The 20,828-nt window shown below is 36.5% G+C and overlaps 1 protein-coding gene across 1 annotated transcript; it reads left to right on the plus strand.

Moving 5' to 3' along the window:
• The first annotated feature begins 10,601 nt into the window (after positions 1-10,601).
• On the plus strand, positions 10,602-14,485 carry LOC125489811. Its single transcript, XM_048626994.1, has 2 exons — positions 10,602-10,821; positions 11,862-14,485. The coding sequence occupies exon 2, from the start codon at positions 11,877-11,879 to the stop codon at positions 13,644-13,646; it is 1,770 nt and encodes a 589-aa protein (XP_048482951.1). The 5' UTR covers positions 10,602-10,821; positions 11,862-11,876; the 3' UTR covers positions 13,647-14,485.
• Positions 14,486-20,828: the final 6,343 nt, after the last annotated feature.

Below are 20,828 nucleotides of genomic sequence, written 5' to 3' on the forward strand. Positions count from 1 at the left end.
TTTTGTATGGTAATACAGCTCTTAAATTAGTAGTAATGCTTTTATTGTAAATAATTGGAACGTTTTTAAGTTAAATGGCAAAATAAAAATAAAGAAGCAAAAAAAACAAATGCATGTCCCTGAAAAATAAACACTTTACGAAAGTTCCACTCACTAACTTATAAAAGTTACTAACCTGAGTAAGTTACTTCGTTTCTTTAAGTAATTTAGAAAACTAACAACGGTTCATTACGAGTACGTTTTTTTCTGTTGTGTATTAGTTATTAACTAACAAAATGAAACTGTAGGCAAGTGGACACAATCAATACATACAGAAGCTGTTATTGGGATCTGTTACCCTAGCAAATTCACCCTAGAGTGGCCTTGGTGCATATAAACATATATTTTAAAGTAAATAAATGTCTTCACCGAGGCAGAAGCTATGCCATTTCATTTCCTGCAATTTATATTTAATAAACATTACACATTTTCTTTCTTTGCAAATAAATACTTCAGAAAAACTTGGTATGTACTTCATGATATGCTTATGAAATAACTTTAATACACAACTTATACTCGAGCTCCAATAGGTACTCGTTCATATGTTTGCTATACTCTCTGCAAAGTAATATTGTGACGTAGATTTGTTGTTAGAGTGAGTTTTCTTTATTTTCATCCTACAAAATCCATAAAAACCCACTTGAACTTCAACATTGTACAAATGTACAATTTACTCACACGAAACACTGTAGTGTTTCAGGACCAGTTTTTACCGGCATTGTGAAATTTCAGTCATGAATAATGGGACTGAAAGTTTGTGCAAAGTTCAGGTTTCATCACTCTAGCTTCCTAAAAACAAAGTTTCAGAGCTCCGCTGAGCTATCCACGGCTCTATCTAGTTCTATGTAGGTATTAGGAATTTGGATAAAAATTTAATTCGTTATTCTACGTGAAATTTTTGCAGGTCTTTGTCTATAGTCATAATTTTAGTCTACCACCGCTTGACAAAGGCTTGCTAAATATCATCATCCACGCATAATCTCTATATTTCACGAAATCGCTCGCTCGTTCGTTTTGAGTATATCTAGAATAACCCCCCAGGGCCTTCCTACCCAAACACCACAATGGCCGTCTGTGCATTGTTGCCCAACAAATGCGCTTCCTAAATTATATGAAGCAGCCATAAATTATAATGTAAGCCTAACTAATTATGAAGTCTTTTGATGTGATATTAATAACGTATCTAGTCAGCTGTTCAATATTATGTACAGGCATTGTCTAGGTATCGTGTCTGCATGAAATATTAAATTTAAGAAGGCATATAAGTACCCTTCAGTTTGCTATCATAATTATTATTGAAGAAGAAAAATAATAAGTCAATATTTCTTCGATATCTCCACTACACTCTACCTATGTACACTACAACACTATTCTTATGTTTGAATCACCGGAGATATTGAAGTTTTTTTTCTTTTTTACACACTAATTATATTTTCTTGCAATAACAGGACCTAGCCAGTAAGCTGGATCGATTGCAAAACATATAGGTAGTTTGGTAAAAACAGCCTTGGGGCAGAATAGTCGCCATACCAAAATTTGCGGCGGCGGTGCATCTTCATCATCATCAATCATCAATCATTAATCATCATCTTCCTCTTACAGCTACATAGCGTAGTCAGTATTAATGTAAGCGGACACACATTTCCTTAGCGTAGCTTTCACATCTTTGCAGCAACTGCATTCCACATCTCTGGTTCAATGGCACCCTAAGTGCCAATTTCTCCATAGTCGGTTATCTAACCGACAGGGATTGATTTATAAATTAAACGTCATCTCCATATAAAATTCAAGAGAGATGTGTCAAAAGTCAACCACTACTCCCTGGTTATGCTCTAACCGACTATGGAGAAATTGGCACTTAAGGTAATAAGTGGAAAACTGAATCCTCATTCAGATGGGACTAATAGATGCACCTAATTATGAGATTCGCGCCGGTATAATGTCGGCAGTTCCAGCGAACTGCAGGCATATTGAGCGGGTGCGGTCGTGCATATGAAAACTGTTTGTTTTTGAAACTACCCTCCCAACTCGCTCTGCGGAGCAAGAAACAAATTAACACAGAAATTAAACTTGTTAAAACTGCGTAGCTTTAGCGACACTTGCACGTAGTTTAAAGAATTCCTTTGATATTGGCATTAATAATTTCAGTCTAAAGGTGAGAGATTGGAGGAGGTATCAATTAAGTGGCAAACTTTACAAGTAAAATTTACAAGACCGATTGACATGTCGCTTGTGATTACGCACTGATTACGTTACACCATAGTAATATTGATCATTTTAAAGCACTCGTCTTGTAAGGCGTTCTTTTTAGGGTTCCGTAGCCAAAATGGCAAAAACGGAACCCTTATAGTTTCGTCATGTCCGTCTGTCCGTCTGTCCGTCTGTCCGTCTGTCACAGCCGATTTACTCGGAAACTATAAGTACTACAGTGATGAAATTTGATGGGAATATGTGTTGTATGAACCGCTACAAAAATATGACACTAAATAGTAAAAAAAAGAATTGGGGGTGGGGCCCCCCATACATGTAACTGAGGGATGAAATTTTTTTTTTCGATGTACATACCCGTGTGGGGTATCAATGGAAAGGTCTTTTAAAATGATATAAAGTTTTCTAAAAAACATTTTTCTTAAAGTGAACGGTTTTTGAGATATCAGCTCTCAAAGTCGTAAAAAGTATGTCCCCCCCCCTCTATTTTTATAACTACGGGGTATAAAATTCTAAAAAAAATAGAGGTGATGCATGTTAATTAACTCTTTCAACGATTTTTGGTTTGATCAAAGTATCTCTTATAGTTTTTGAGATAGGTTGATTTAACTGTAATTTTGATTTGCTGCTACGGAACCCTTTGTGCGCGAGCCCGACTCGCACTTGGCCGGTTTTTTTAGAAAAGTTCAATCCTGATCGTGATCATAGGTTAGAAACGTGTAGCAATTGTATACAAATTTAACTTAACGTCGTATAAGCTAAGAAAGGTAGCTACAAAGTTCAATATGTAACAGTTTGTAAGTTTGTGGTCCTGTAAGCGTCTGCAAACAAAACAGGTCTGCCGTTGCTTACTGCACTCTTGCAGATAACAGGGGTTTACCAGGTATGACCACGCAAGCAACTTTACTCCAACTTTGTTTGGAAAGTGAACTATAAGTCGGTAATACAATGAACGGTATAGCAAAGCCACAGAGTGTGTAAACACAATTATATACTTACACATTGTGATTTATATAACTTAGATAAATAGGTAGGTAGCTACTTGGTGAAAACGGAAAATTAGTTACAGGTGCCTAATTCCTATGACTCCATACGACATTCATTATACATATACTACACCACTACCATACAGAGGTTAATGTCCTACTGAAAAACCTTATCATCCCGCTCTACAGTTTTTTTATTGACATTTACAATTATTTTAACCATCGTAAACGCGATATTTGAAAAAAAATACTTGTAGGTACGGTGGCCTGCGCCTAAAAGTATACAGGCGGAGTTTTTAAAATAGCGATCCCTGATGATGAAGGGACCAGCTACATCTGTTATAAATCCGGGGACGTGTTGTGTGTGATGTGTGTAGCAGTGGTGTTTATGTGGATGTGCTTGAGCAGCATGTGAGCTTGAGATCGCTATTTTAAAAACTCCGCCTGTATACTTTTAGGCGCAGGCCACCGTACATATGTGTCACACCTGAGAGCGCCAAGTTAAGCAGAACTTGGGTATGGAAAACAGCTCTGTGATTGGCTGCATGGTCGTTGAATAGGACTTAAATTCAAACAGAGGTAGATAAAGTGAGAAACTGGACCATAGTCACTTATGTGGGTGTAATTTACTGACTTAATTAACGTTTTATTCTTACTACAAGCCGCATAGACCCCAAGAGATAGCGCTATATTATGGGTACTTATGTTGTATGTGTTTATACAGGGTTGTACAAAACATTTTGTCTTCGTCGTGTTGTGGACGAAATCATTCTGAGGAACATACCTATATAAAATGACACTTAATCACTACAATTTATTAAATATAAATAAGTAAGTACCTACATCAACCACTCAGTTACGAAGCCCTTGACAATACTTCAAACTTATTACAACCCTTTTTTCCCAACTTACCAGTAACAGAGTGGCCATTTAATAGCTTAATTGTACTTAGCTACAATCGGGGCGCGGGCGAGGCGTGGCATCAGCACATCTTTCCTTCCTAATTTCAGTCGCTAATTATTGCTGAAACAGGACTGCTGGGAACGGCTGAAATAAGATCTTTTGTAATGTAATTTATTAATTTTCGTACTCATTATTCGAGCCTCCTCCGCGGCCCTGGAGGGTCACTCTATATTACGGAAAACGAAGTTTCGAAGCGCTGCTACGTGAGAACGACTGTATCTCGTTGTTTTAAACGTGCCGATTGCACGACAGCTCTCCTTCGTTTGTTTCTCGTCAGTATAGAGTAACCCTCCGAGCCCGGCGTCTAAACAGACAACCCGAACCGGCTGGTTCTGTTATGATGTTGAGGTTTAATTAGCAATTTGTTCTTTGCTATTTTAGCCGAAGCCTTGTTTATTGTGTGCCATGGAGTGAGGAGGTCAGTGGCGTATGTGAGAGTGAGGGAAGAATTTGCTTGGTAAGTATGGAGGGTGGAGGGTACTGCAATCGGACATTTGGTCACTAAACACATGATTATACTTTATTGGAAATAATAAAAGGTTCTTTCAAAGTTACAAATTAAAAAAAAAAACATAAAATAAAAACTAAACTTAAGTATCTGTAAAGGTAAACAAATTTATATTACGATGTACTCACAACTATTTGAATTTAAAATGTAAATGTCGACCATTTGAGAAGACCCCGCCGACGAATCAAGTCCTTAATACATCTCGCAGTGAATATTGTAAATCAAGATGAAAATAAGATTTTTCACATTAATGGAATTTTGCAAACCTCTTAATTTAAAACAAGCTTTACTTAAATAACGTTAACGTTTTCTTGTTTACTACATTTAATGGGCACCCGTTATAAATTTGCTACATTACTGGTCTAAAACATCTTTTAAATGTATCCCAGAGGAAATATGTGTTCACTGTTAATTAAAATATATGTATGTAAGTATATTGTAGTAAAATAAAAACATGCTTTGTTACTTCAACGATTTTTCTTGTTTTCTTTGTCCCATTACAATTGTTAAAGACTAACGCAGCTATACAATATAATATAAACAAAGCGGAAAAAAATCCATATAATTATTTCTAAGGTGTGTTTATGAAGCTAGACCTAGAGCTTGTTAGGACGTTGAGGATGGTTCTACAAGAAATGGCTATTTCTCTTATTTTTATAAGCACATTGGAAATATTGTTTATTATTAATATCATCATCATCATCAGCCAATAATTATCCACTGCTGGACATATGCCTCTCCCAAGGAGCGCCAGAACACTCGGTCCTCGGCCTTCCTCACCCAACAACTACCGGCTACCCGCCTATTATTAATATAGTATGCCTAAGTTTCTTTACAGCCATTTCATATTTTAAAAGTGTATGGCTTTTCATATTAATTCTCTTCTCCCTTGTCTTACTGTTCTAAGCGTAAACGGAACTTTGTTTTGGCATTTTGTTCGCGTAGCTCGAAGGGCTTATTGGATAAAACTACAAGTGTTCGTAAACAGGGTTTGAGAGTTAATGTACGTAAGTACGTATGTATTGAGAATAATAATAAGTGGTATGATTTGAAAATTCGGGGATAACGGAATAACTCACTTTACACACATTATGTATAAAGGTTAAAGGTGTTTAATCAGGTAGTTAACCAATGACATTATGATAATGCTGATTGGCAGATTTTCTTTTGTTTTATAATCTAACCCTTGTACATTTATCGGCTTGTGTATTTCTGTCAACGGCATATCCTAACTAATATTATAAATGCGAAAGTAACTGTGTCTGTCTGTCTGTTACTCTTTCACGCCAAAACTACTGAACGGATTCGAATGAAATTTGGTATACATATGGTCTAGACCGTGAGAATGAACATAGGCTACTTTTTATCCCGGATTTCCCACGGGAAACTTTTTAAGGCGAAGCGAAGCTTGCGGGAACTGCTAGTATTAGAATAAATGCAAGGTAGTGGACTGCAACTTCCGCTATTTTCGTTTGACGAGCTAGTATTGAGTAAAAATGTGATGCCATTTTACGCAGTAAGTATAACTACAGTTAAAACTCACAAATATCATAAGACTTCTCATCTTTGCTTTGAGGAAATTGACAGAGCGAATTGATAAGTAATGGAGTGCCCGTTTGCATATTCAAAAGGAATATAAAATATGTTCTCGCTTTGAAATCTTCCTGCAATTTCTACAACTTTCTTAGATTCTGTTGCAGAAAGTTAAAAGCAAAAATGCAAAGTGGAAAGTTATTTCAGAAAAAAATCATTGACTTCATAAAAAACTATGAGAAATCTTGAAGTATATTAAAAGTGCAAAGAGGTTATAATGTTACTTATTAATGACTACCAACCGGTGCTAGGTAGAAGTTAATAAACCATTAACTAACTCGGCAGCAAACTTTTTGCCTACTGGTAACGCAGCCTTAGAATAGAATAGAAAAGAATACTACTTTGAATAATTGACTAAACAGAACACAAATAACAATTTATACAGTGGAGTTAAAGCAATAGGCGGCTTATCGATAAAACCGATCTCTTCCAGGCAACCTTTGGGTGGAGGAATGACTTAAAGAATAATGAGGAATGTGTACAAAAATAGTAGTAAACATTCACATTTTTTTATAACAAATACTTAAATACATACAAAATGCTTTACTTGGCATTTGTAGGTAGATAAGGACACATAGGTTGCAAATTGTAAATTCAGACGCGCAGTTTGACGGTTGCGGTGTAATAAACTTTAGTGTTTTGGGTTCATTAATTTCGTTCTCTAATTACACGCAATAACTTCACCAAGAGTGATGTGTCGTGAATCTAGGCATAGCGGCGTAAAATATGGACTGTAATTAATTTTCACTGCCAATGATGATTCTGAAATACGAGTACCTATGGCCAAAACTTAGTTCGTTCTTGTTCTGAAAAAGGAGAGACTGCTTCTGCATACGTATCGCACACGGTGTTAAACAAAAAGAAGGTGACTCATGGGTCAATTAATATTCACTCACATTTTTTAAAATTCACCCTGGAAATTACGCCTTACGTCACGTCGCATATTTATATGTAGGTATAATATACCTATTTTTTGTTACCTACTCAAGTGGCGGTCATAACTGTTATAAACCTTTGGAACGGCGAAGCGCGATTCTACAAATTAAATTGTCTCTAATTTCTCGGTAACAGAGTCCTTTTTTTATTTTGTACCTGCGTTACCGCAGTGTTACCGGCGCGGCCTTACAGTATATTCTGTATAATTAGATATAAGTACTTAGCAGAGGCAGCTAACCTATTGATTTAAAGAATCCTTATGAAGACTAAAGATAAAGCCGTTACAAATAAAAGTTTAATATCTTATAGATAGGCATCCGATGTTCGGTTTCATAGAAACCATTTCGCTGGCGGCGATAGGCGATAGGCATACATAGCGAGCTCGTTTTATCACACAGAATATTTTCCAGGAAAAACCGACGAAAAACCGTTTGACAAAGACGCTTAATCTCAAAAGCATTTCCCATCAGCCGGCATTGTAGTTTACGCGCCGGCCCACCTTTTTGCATTGAATCCCCCTCAAAGCCATAATGCCAACAAGAAATAAAAACAACCGAACCTGAAACTGAAATTCCTGGCTCACGGCAATTTGTTCAGCATACGCGTACCGTCGACAAAGCAAGGGCTTTGTCAAAATAAAAAATTATATTTATTTTTCATAACCACTTAATTAGTTCCACATAGTAAGTAAATAAAATTATCTTAATTAAATATTACAGACGAGCCGAATAAATTCAGTGACACTGTGAAAAAATGGTATCATACCGACAGTACTATCTATAGTCATAATCAAATGAATATTTCAAATATTATATTTGTTATATTTCACGGGAAAACCACTTGATAAAATTTAGCATCTTGGAAGCTGATACCTTGGATTAACATCTACTTTGTATCCCGGAATTTCCACAGGAAAACTGATAGATAGATAGGTAAATTATTTATTTACTTAACACAACACATACACAGGTTACACAGCAAGATTTTTAACATAAAGTTTAAGATTACATAAACACAAAACACTATTAAAAGACATGCAGATAGAAAAGCAACATGTGCATTTATCATGTTAGCAAAAGGGTTCTGACTCAGCATAATACTATGATTATAATTAAATAATCACAGCGCTGGTATTCTGCCAGGACCAATTTTAGTGAGTGGGAGTGGAGCCTCAACTAAACATAAATATGTGTGTAGTAAATATGTAAAAGTGTGTTGTGGTACGTTATAATTATATTTATACTAAAATAAAATAGATATTTGTATATTATAGGCTTGGGCAAAAAATATCGATATATCAAAATATCGATATAAATCAGCGATATTTTTTCCCGCGATATATCAACTTTCGATAATTATTATTAGGTATCAAAATCGATATATTTTTTAAAGCTCTGCTGTCTGCTCATGCGTCACATCATGTCTTCGACCAATCTGATTTCTTAAATTTAATTCAAACGCAAACAAAAATTACAATCTATAGTCTATGACCTGCTTTATGTACTTATTTTTAATAATAAAACTGATGTCAAAACAGCCAGATGTGTATTTGCTTTAAAATTTCGAATATTTTGTCAATTTTTATAGATAATTGCTTATTGCGCAGAAAATATCGATATATCAACATATCGATATTTTTTAGTCAATTATTATCGATATATTTTAGAAATATCGATACGATATATATCGATATTTTTTCCCCATTTGCCCATCCCTAGTATATTATGTTATGAATGTATGTATATAATAATATGTAACAATAAATTGTGTTAAATGATTATGGGTGTATGCTATGTAGTATGTGTAAACGAATATATTGTGATGTGAGTTTAAGTGATATGTGTGAAAATGATAGCAAGTGATGTGGTAGTTAATTTGCTGGGTGACACCTAGAAAAAGTATATGGCGAAGAGAATGCTAGAACGTAAGCTACGCAGCCTACTTTTGTACAGCTAGCAAGTAAAGTCGGAAGCGCAGTTTAAAAGTGTGTTTATTGATGAAGTGAACTATGGTGAAGGTCGCGGGTAACAGCTAGTTATTTTCATAAACTTTCCTCGTTGACTGTACATTGTATGTGAGGAACAGCCTGGTACAGCGTGCCATTTCCACAGGGGACAAGATGTCATCGGAACTTGGAGCAGCATAGCGACGCGGCGGCGGCGGCGGCGGCGGCCGGCACATGAACAAGTGGCAACTCAATACTCGTGGTGTTGTGTAGTTTGTTCCATCGGCCTCCATGCGCTTCATACAAAAGGTACATATAAGGATTATGCACGCGAGTAGGTCGATGTTGACATTTTCCCTGCTATGCTGTTATTTCCTAAGGGGCTTCCGAGTTCGAAAATAGAAAAAATATTTTATAAACAATTTTGTTTATATAAAATTAATGGTCATTTTAGTAACTGTAGATATAAGTAGGTACGTTCTTTTTTTTATACGAATTACCTCGTGTACACGGACGGAACTGATGTAAGTTAGTATCAACTGCACTTTACATAAGTACGCATACAGTCAGCGACTGGCGCTATTCTGACTGGGTAATAGTTTCACCATGGTGACAAACCCGGAATTTGCCTTAGATTCTAATAGATTCTTAGAAGAACACATTCATTGAATAAGGGGCCGTCCATTAATCACGTGAGGCTCAAAAGGGGGGGGAGGGGGTACGGAAAACCTCACGAAACATCACGAGGGGGGAGGGGGGGGTCTCGTTAGACATCACGTGTATTAATTTTTTGTCAAAAAGCACTAGGTATTTCTGAACCGAAATTTTGAACGGCACAAAAATTTTAATGATTTGTCGTATGACTTATATTTTTTCTAGTCAAAAATAGCCTTTACATAGACTTCCAAAAAAATACACGTGATCCAGGCAGGGGGAGGGGGGGGTAGTCCCAAACCTCACCAAATATCACCAGGGGGGAGGGGGGGGTCAAAAAATGAGAAAAACAACCTCACGTGATTAATGGACGGCCCCTAAGTAGATACAGAAACAATGTAAGTACTATTGTTCATTATCTGTGTGGTTTATGTGTAGCATAAAACTGTTTTTATTCATTAGTTTCTATGAATATTTGTCTTCCAGTAATATCTGTGCCCTGGATTAACGTACTAAAAACTGTGAAACAATGTAGTTTTGTTACCAACTTGCAAGTAAAATGAGCTCATCTGTGAATGTGCTGAATGTAGTTGTTACTTACTAACTGACGCACTCGTGCTCGGTTCACTATAGTGAATAACTCTTGCATATAAGTATCAGGTATATTTTACATATAAACATTTTTTTTATATCCCCACCACTTTAGGGGCATATAATAATCTGCAGTGTCATACTTTTGCCGAACCCAAATAGCCAAATCTCAACTGTAGTGTTTGTATCTATACAGTAGATATAACGCCTTGTCTCATGTACACAAGTAGTGAGGTTGCACGTCGGTGGCGGGCTGAGTCAGTCTGTGTTTGACCGGTGAGCCGACTGGACGTGTGCCTGCACGTGCGGCTTGGTGTTACAGTGAGCCATAGGTATTGCGTTCTGTGCAGCTATACACGATATAATTGTAGACCCTACAAGTGGCGACGAGGAGAAAGGTCAGTGAAAGTTATATTTACCTATGTACAAAACTTTGGTTAGGAGATATGTGGATTATTTAGCTAAACAAATTATATTGTGTGGTAACTAGCTTACAAACGTTAAAAAATGTTGAGATCATAGTAGATGTGATCATCAGGTTCGTTTTTCAATATCTTATTAATTGATTAGTTTGATTACTTATGAATTTCAATGAAATATTATAAAAATGGCTAAGTAATCAAAAAATTTTTTGGTGAGGGTAGTCTTACATTTTTACATTATGTAGTCAATAACGTGATAATGGCTGACGCCACGCCATTAAATAATCTTATTACATACATTATGTTTCCAATATAATATTTGGTATTTACTGTGTAGTCTTTAAGTAGGTACCAGTGCTAGAGTCAATGTAGAGTAAATGTAGAGTCAATGTAGAGTAAATGTAGAGTCGATGTAGAGTCGATGTAGAGTCGATGTAGAGTCGATGTAGAGTCGATGTAGAGTCGATGTAAAGTCGATGTAGATTCAATGTAGAGTCAATGTAGAGTCAATGTAGAGTCAATGTAGAGTCAATGTAGAGTCAATGTAGAGTCGATGTAGAGTCGATGTAGAGTCGATGTAGAGTCGATGTAGAGTCGATGTAGAGTCGATGTAGAGTCGATGTAGAGTCGATGTAGAGTCGATGTAGATTCAATGTAGAGTCAATGTAGAGTCAATGTAGAGTCAATGTAGAGTCAATGTAGAGTCAATGTAGAGACAACGTAGAGTCAATGTAGAGTTAATCCGGATTATTGCAGAATGAGATATGACATAATACAGCTAGGTTAGTAAAATTACAACAAAGATATGCTTCGGACTTCCATTAAATTGGTAGTAATTGGTTATCATTGAATTGATGACATGGATTTCCATTAAATTGGAGATAATTATGATTCCATTAAATTGGATTAGTGCTTCCATTAAATTGGAGGAGTTATTCCATTAAATTGGAGATGCAAATAAAAAAAGACCATTCAATTGGCGTTAGCGTTCCATTAAATTGGATGAATATTTTCAGGGCGCCCCAACAACTATGGCGAACATGCTGCCAGCTCCAGAAAAATTAGATCTCGAAGGCGACAACGCTTCTGTAGGATTACGATGGGAGAAATGGAAGAGATCATTAGAAATCTACCTTGAAGCAGCTGATATAAAGTCTCCATCGAAGAAAAGAGCGACGTTGCTATTGCTAGGAGGCACTGGACTACAGGACATTTTTTACAATCTTCCATGTGCAAGCGCTGTGACTCCAGAAACAGATGAATTTCAAGTAGCCGTTGAAGCATTAGATAATTTCTTCCGACCTAAACAGAACAAAACTTTTGAGAGGCATGTCTTCCGATTAATTAAGCAGGATGAAGGTGAAAGTTTCGAGAAGTTTTTGGTTAAGTTAAGGGACCAAGCGAGTAAATGTAAGTTTGATAAGCCGGACGATCACATAATAGATCAAATAATTGAACGGTGCCAATCGTCAGAGCTGCGGAAGAAGATATTGATAATGGGAGAGACGGTGACTTTAGACAAAGTAATCACAGAAGCAAATACATTAGAAGTGGTAAATCAACAGTTATCATGCTACGAACAGAAAATCAAGGAAAACACGAAGGATGAGAATGTGAATTCTATAATCAACCGAAATACAAGGGTTATCAAGAATGATAGAAGGGTTGAAGAAGGAACCAGTAAACCAAAATGTGGTAGATGTGGTAACTTTACTCACAGCCCGAATGATTTAAAATGCCCAGCTAAGGAGAAAAAATGCCATGTTTGCGGTAAATTGGGCCACTATCAAAGATGTTGCAAAACTAAATCAAACCAATTGAAACGGAAAATAGAACAGGGATCAACGTGGAATAGAAATAATTTGAAGAGATTAAGGCAAGGAGATACAATAAATTCGCTAGAAGGACCAGATGAAGAAGTTCAGTATGTTTTCAATGTCAGCGACGACGCAACGATAGATTGCAACGTAGGCAATGTCAAACTAGAGATGCTAATAGATTCAGGTTGCAAACTCAATTTGATAACAGATAAGGCTTGGGAATACTTAAAAAATAATAAAGTGAATTGCTGCAAACAAATCAAGGAGCCCAATAAAATGCTTATGGCTTACGGGTGCGTGGAGCCCTTACAAGTTAAAGGCTCATTTGAGGCGGTATTAAATGTCGGAACACGGTCTGAGAAAAGCACCATTTATGTAATCCAGAACGGGACCCGGAATCTACTTGGGAAAGACACCGCATTGCGATTAGGCGTTCTGAAGCTTGGGTTAGGAGTAAATCAAATTCGTGAAGAACAGAAACCATTCCCGAAATTCAAAGATATTCTGGTTGAAATTCCGATTGACAAATCTGTAAAACCGGTGATGCAGCCTTACCGAAGGATTCCTATACCAATAGAAAAAGAGATTCAAGATAAGATAAATGAATTACTGTTTGCCGATATTATTGAAGAGGTACATGAACCGTCTTCGTGGATTTCTCCAATTGTACCCATTCTTAAGGACAATGGGGAGGTTCGATTGTGTATCGACATGAGGCGTGCAAACACTGCCATACTAAAAGAGAATCACCCATTACCCTGTATGGATCACCTGCTACCGAAAATCAGGAAAGCGCAATACTTTTCTAAGTTGGATATAAAAAATGCTTTCCATCAAATTGAGCTTCATCCGAATTCACGCCACCTGACTACTTTCATAACATCCAGTGGTCTCTACAGATACAAAAGACTGATGTTTTTGAGTAACCTGTGCGCCAGAGTTGTTCCAAAAAATATTAGAGAAAATGCTGATAAAGTGTGATGGGGTCATAAATTTTATCGATGACATTTTGATTTGCGGTAGTAGTGAAGAAGAACATGACACGAGACTGGAAAAAGTTTTAAAGACACTGAAGGAAAACAACGTTCTCTTGAATGAGGATAAATGTATCTACAAAGTGCAAAAAGTTAATTTTTTGGGACATGAATTGACACCGGGTGGAGTTAAACCTTTACCAAAATACATGAAGAGCATTAAAGAATTTAGAGTGCCCAACACTGTAGAAGAGTTACAGAGTTTCCTTGGACTCGTCAATTACATTAATAAATGGATACCTAATTTGGCTACCATGACTGAGCCATTGAAAGAACTGTTGAGACTGAAGTTGGGGAAGAAAGCGAGTATCACTCAGTACTGGACAAGGAATCAAGATAAAGCATTTCTTTCTTTGAAGGAGACATTAACAGGAATAGAAACATTGGGTTATTATGATGTTAAAGATAAAACACAGGTGATAGCTGATGCCAGTCCTGTTGGTCTGGGAGCAGTGTTGGTTCAAATTGACTGCAGCGGGCCTAGAATAATAGCTTACGGAAATCGTACACTGACAAGTTGTGAGCGTAAATATAGTCAGACCGAAAAAGAAGCGTTAGCTCTCGTATGGGCTATCGAACACTTCAATACGTTTCTTTTCGGTAAAGAGTTCGACCTTATTACGGATCATAAGCCGTTAGAGTTTTTGTTTAGCCCAAAGTCACGACCCTGTGCGCGTGTAGAACGGTGGGTTTTAAAGCTTCAAGCTTATCGCTACAATATTAAATATAAGCCAGGAAACACAAATATTGCAGACCCACTATCACGGTTGTGTAAAGAGGTGAACAGTATAAGTGAAGACAAGGACTACGTTAATCAAATAATACAAATAGCAAAGCCCAAGCAATCCGTTTAAAAGAATTGAGTGACCATTCGGAAAAAGATGCGGAGATACAAAGTGTGAAAAGAGGAATTTACCATGGTGAGTGGGACGAGTCCGTTAAAAAGTACAAGATTTTTGAGAACGAGCTTTGTTTCTATGAAAACATTCTTTTGAGAGGCAATAGGATAGTTGTTCCTGAGAAACTTAAGAAACAAGTACTGGACGCTGCCCACGAAGGGCATCCCGGCATAGTGGCCATGAAAGGAAGGTTACGCTCAAAAGTTTGGTGGCCAAGAATAGATAAAGACGCGGAGATAATGGTGAAAAGTTGCAAAGGGTGTACACTTGTGTCTCTTCCCAATCCACCGGCTGCAATGAAGCGTCGGGAACTTCCAGCAGAACCCTGGTTGGATGTTGCGATAGATTTGCTAGGACCGTTACCCAGTCACGACTACCTGTTAGTAGTCGTTGATTATTATAGTCGATACAAAGAAATTAAATTTACCAAAACTATCACCAGTACACAGATGATCAAATTATTGAAGGACATATTTAGCCGCCTGGGGTACCCTGTTTCTATAACTGCTGACAATGGACGTCAATTTGTGAGTGAGGAGTTCAAGGATTTTTGTAAAGAATGTGGCATAAAACTCTTCAGTACGGTGCCGTATTGGCCCCAGATGAATGGGGAGGTAGAGCGTCAAAATCGCGATATCTTAAAACGCCTCAAAATAAGCCAAATAGAACGAAAGGACATTAAAGAGACGTTATATGAGTACCTCATGATGTATAACTCAACCCCCCATTCAGTAACTGGGAAATCACCATCGGAGCTCTTCTTTAAGAGGCAAAATAGGGATAAAATTCCAATGATTAGGAACATGACCAGTCAAAGCGATGATACAGAGATAAGAGACCATGACAAAATTCAAAAAGAGAAAGGGAAAGAATATGGAGACCGGAAGAGAAGAGCAGAATCACCCGACATGAAAGAAGGAGACAAAGTTTATGTAAAGGAAATTGAGAAAACTAATAAGCTTACTCCCAGCTTTAACCCAACACCACATGTAGTGGAAAAGTCCTTGGGCGGGGACATTACAGTGAGAAACGAAGAGACTGGACAACAGCTCAGAAGGAATATTATACACTTGAAGAGAGTAGAAGGCCAGTGGGAAGCTGTAAATGACAAATCGATCGAGCAATGATAAGTTAGTTGTTGAGACAGTCCAATTGATTATTTAATATAAAAGAATTATGATTTAAATTAATATAAATTGTATCTAATGAATGTGATTCTGGTGGAGGTATATTGTTCTGTTAAACAATAATAAAAATATTGATAAGAAAGGGATGTAGTGTTTGTATCTATACAGTAGATATAACGCCTTGTCTCATGTACACAAGTAGTGAGGTTGCACGTCGGTGGCGGGCTGAGTCAGTCTGTGTTTGACCGGTGAGCCGACTGGACGTGTGCCTGCACGTGCGGCTTGGTGTTACAGTGAGCCATAGGTATTGCGTTCTGTGCAGCTATACACGATATAATTGTAGACCCTACATCAACCATTCCCTCTTTCGAGTCGAGTAATATAGGATTTGTTGCAGAATTGTTACTATTATTATTACGTAATGACTTAAGATTTAAACGCCATTAATAGGCGACTTTAAAGGCAGATGGTGAAGAATTGCTTAGCAGCACTGATAAGCACGCAACAAATATATTAAAGTGGAAACACACTGCTGTAATGTAACATGCAATGTAACACGCATTTAAAGAATTCCCATTGTGTCAACGCCTCGCGCGCAAGACCCGTCTATATACACTACGAGCATGAACACTTTTTTTTATTCATTGCGTGTTACATACTTTACAGCAGCTATCCACCCTTGCAATCGACGCCGGCGGCGGCTTTGGTAAGCGGCTTTGGTAAGCGGCTTTCTACGTGTGTATACGTACCTATGCCCTTGCATGTGATAGGTCACCGTTTTGAAAAGATATTAAATTACCTAGGTCACCTAGGTGTACTACGTAGCCCTTAGCAGACCTTATCCAGTAACATGGTGACTTGGTAACTCATCAAGCAAGGACCGGTGGATCCCGTCGCCTGCTGGCACGGTGCCATAACCCACGATACGATATTAATGGCCACCGACTGCTGGGCAGGCCTAAGGGTGCCAAAAACGAATAAAATTTTGTCGTTATATCAAAAATTGCTAAGTATACAAATGTATGTAAGTATTTATGTTTAGGTTGCAAAACCCATTTACTTATACAGGATGTCCCAAAAGTCAACGTCATCCCTTAAAGGGCTGATAGGTCAGCTCATTAGAGGCCAGAATATCACAATATGACCTTAGTAAAAACTCGATAATTTTCGAGATATTGACACTTTTATAAATTTGCTGAAAATCGACACCTTGGATCAGTTTTTTGCGTGCCGCCGGTACAAAAATCAATATTGTTAGAATTTGTTTGGTGTTGCATCACCCTGTATAGCCCTGCTATTGATCGCAGTCAAAAAAATATCGAGTAATGCTGTATGTTTAAAAAAAACACGGTTTTCAAAGTCATAAAAGGTAATCGTATTTTTTTTAAACAACTTTGACTCTTCATACTGTAAAAAAAATATACCACGCAAACCTGGCACCTTATTTGAAAAGATTGCTCATTTAATGCAGTTTCCAAAATGGTATGAAACGTTGCTATTGTTTCAATTAACAAAAAAGTTATTGCTATTTTAGTACAAAACGACCTCGATGTAAAATTGTTTGAAGGAAATTTATCTGACTGAATTTATTAATGGTAAGTCATGTTGGAATGAGTAAAAGTAAAATAGGTGGTGGGGTCAGCCGTGGCAACATAGATGACGCAAAAATAGCTAAGAAAAAACTTACCAAAATCTTATAAAACATATTTTGCGTTTTTTTTAAAAAACAAACATTTATTCATTTGTATTTTTATTTCTCAAAATTATAACACCACATTATTATATTAAGTACATAACCAGCACAAAATAATACTCATTAATGGTCGTAATCATAATTTTGAGAGTTTGGTTTTGTTTAACAATAACTTTAAAATAAATAACAAGTAATTAGAGGTAATGTTAATGACAAACTGATCTGTCCCTTTTTTGGATACTGTGGGTGTACAATGTACATGTGTAAGCGTTTTACTTGTACAATATCACACATTAGCACTACTCAGGAATGTATGTTACCATGCGCTACATTTATGGGGAATGTGGAGTTGCTATAGTCCACTTTTTTCGAGAAAGATACTCAAAATGCGTTTTTTTTATTAACTGTGACAACGTCGTCTCTTTTCCCACTCCCGGCCACACCACCTATTTTACTTTTACTCATTCCAACATGACTTTAATAAATTCAGTCAGATAAATTTCCTTCAAACAATTTTACACCGAGGTCGTTTTGTACTAAAATAGCAATAACTTTTTTGTTAATTGAAACAATAGCAACGTTTCGTACCATTTTGGAAACTGCATTAAATGAGCAATCTTTTCAAATAAGGTGCCAGGTTTGCGTGGTATATTTTTTTTACAGTATGTAGAGTCAAAGTTGTTTAAAAAAAATACGATTACCTTTTATGACTTTGAAAACCGTGTTTTTTTTAAACATACAGCATTACTCGATATTTTTTTTGACTGCGATCAATAGCAGGGCTATACAGGGTGATGCAACACCAAACAAATTCTAACAATATTGATTTTTGTACCGGCGGCACGCAAAAAACTGATCCAAGGTGTCGATTTTCAGCAAATTTATAAAAGTGTCAATATCTCGAAAATTATCGAGTTTTTACTAAGGTCATATTGTGATATTCTGGCCTCTCATGAGCTGACCTATCAGCCCTTTAAGGGATGACGTTGACTTTTGGGACACCCTGTATAATAAGTAACTATGTTTTTTCATAGTGGTGAGGTAATCGTCCTTTGCAAATTCCAATGAAATGTATATATTATAAATTTATCGCTAAAGATTTTTCTTAATATTTTTTCTTTTACCTACAGACAAACATACAAACTAATTTATTTTATTTTCTCGTATATCTGCTACGTAACAATGTTGAATTGTTGACTTCAAAGCTCTGTAACTCAGGGAGAGGTTATATATTATCCATACTTTGTATGGAACTATTAAAATTTTAATGTTAACTTTACGATAAGACATTCAAACATCGTTATATTCGTATATACAAGTATGTTATTTAAAAACGCAAAATTGGAGACAACCAAAATCTTCGAGATACATATTTTTATTCAATAATTAGTTAAGTTTATTATTTTTTTTTATATAAATACCGGCACTATTTAATTTAATTATATTAAAGACAGAAGATCTTATTTTTATAACAACGCACATCCTACATTCATCTCAAATGAAATCTAATTTCCTAAACTTTCCCGACCACGTAGGTATTTGTTTGCAGTAAAATTCAGGGTTCAATTCTGATAGCGACGCGGAAAATAAGTGATAAATACTGAAAACAGAATACACCCCTTCCGCGGCTGCGATTTACAAGACAAGCGTTTTATTGGCTTGACCTAACCTTTCAAGAAATTGCTTTTCTCTTTGAATGTACTGTTCTATGTAGATTTTGTTAAAACAAGGACAGAACTTATCTATCTTCACAATGGAGAATAAAATAACTCAAATTTATCATTTTTATACAAAGTAGTTATTTGCTGAAAATATTATAAAGGACTATAGCAAGTTCTAACGCGTTATAGGTAGGTAGTGTGTTGATGTTTTAAAAAGTTGGATAATTATGTTTGAAGATGTTTTCCAACTGTAATTGGAACTGTACTGTAATAAAGTAATTTACTGTTATAGGTACTTATAATTTGGTACATAATCCCTGAGCGACATAAGTTTCTTTCAACGTCATTATTTTCCCGGTAATCCCTATAAATATCCCGGAAAAAGCTAGTGTAATCATGAACTATTCTTAACCTGTTTTATATCGCATTTCATTCATCGTCATAAATAAAATATCAAATTGAATTGATTAGAACAATGTTACAAAAAAACTCTTGAATCATACATATGAGCTTCCAGTATGTTTATTTAACTTAGATAAGATTATTATAAATCCATATTATTATTATATTTATATTAATAAAGCCTCCAGTCCGTCTTATAACAATCATAATAAATGCCACCGTAACAAAAATAGGCATAGGATATTTTGTTTACACTCGCCTTATTTAGTGTCCAGAAGTGTTAGTACAGGGTGCGAGTAACAACGTAATCTAACCTATTCCGTATACAACACAAGAATAGCTTGGCCATCCAATCTTATCGTATTGCCAATCAGCTTTGCACTGTATTTGTAACGGGATAAGGTGGTTAATGGAGTGAAACAGAGACCGGATGTGGCCCAAAGTGTGAGACTCGAGGAGGCTTCGGCAGTTGAGTGGTTTTGGTTATTTCTTGAGACTGTCGATAATGATGCGGGTCGCCGTGAGAACGAGGCTTTATGTTTTGGGTATGTATAAGTACTGTATAGGTATATTATATATGATGTTTGCTAATGCCCATAGTTATAGTCAGACAATTTTGTAGTTCTACCAGTACATTTGTATGCAATTTTCTAAGATATACAGGTGTAGCCAAAAAATAAAATAGTTTAGAGGTCACTCGACTAACAAAGTTGCTGAGGACAAACCGGACTGTTCTCGCGTATATTCAGAACTCGTAGAACAATAGTTGTCTAAATACAGGTCCCTATATATTTAAGTACATGTAGAGGTATACACTATACATGTTCAAACTGATACTTAGTAGGTAATTGGTATGAAAATTAGAAAGACTGCAACGATAACCCTTTCACATTTCCAATTAAGTAGGTACCTATATTTATGTGGCTAATACGAGTAATATTATCTCGACACGACACGAACGTTTGTCTGTCTGTCCAAATTATAATTGACTACGTCGACGTTGGTTTGTATGGGCGGATGACATGGCGTATTCACGATGTTCTGGACGCACTATTGTGTTCTGGAACTAGATAATGGCTCCGGAAGATTATTGACAATTCATGACCGATTCAATCAATTTTGCATGATATCGGGTTGATGTCCTAATTCAAAGCATACAATAATTACGTAATACTTGGACACGCACTAATGTCACCCTTTCTTCGGTGTTTTACTTTAGATTTGTTCGATTGTACATAGGCTCACACACGATAATCCGACCCCAAACTAGGCATAGACTTTGATATGGGTGTCGGACAGCTGATATACCTACTACACAATGTTAATATTATTACTTAGATAGGTACA

This window comes from Plutella xylostella, chromosome 17 (genome assembly GCF_932276165.1).
Source record: "Plutella xylostella chromosome 17, ilPluXylo3.1, whole genome shotgun sequence".
NCBI lineage: Eukaryota > Metazoa > Arthropoda > Insecta > Lepidoptera > Plutellidae > Plutella > Plutella xylostella.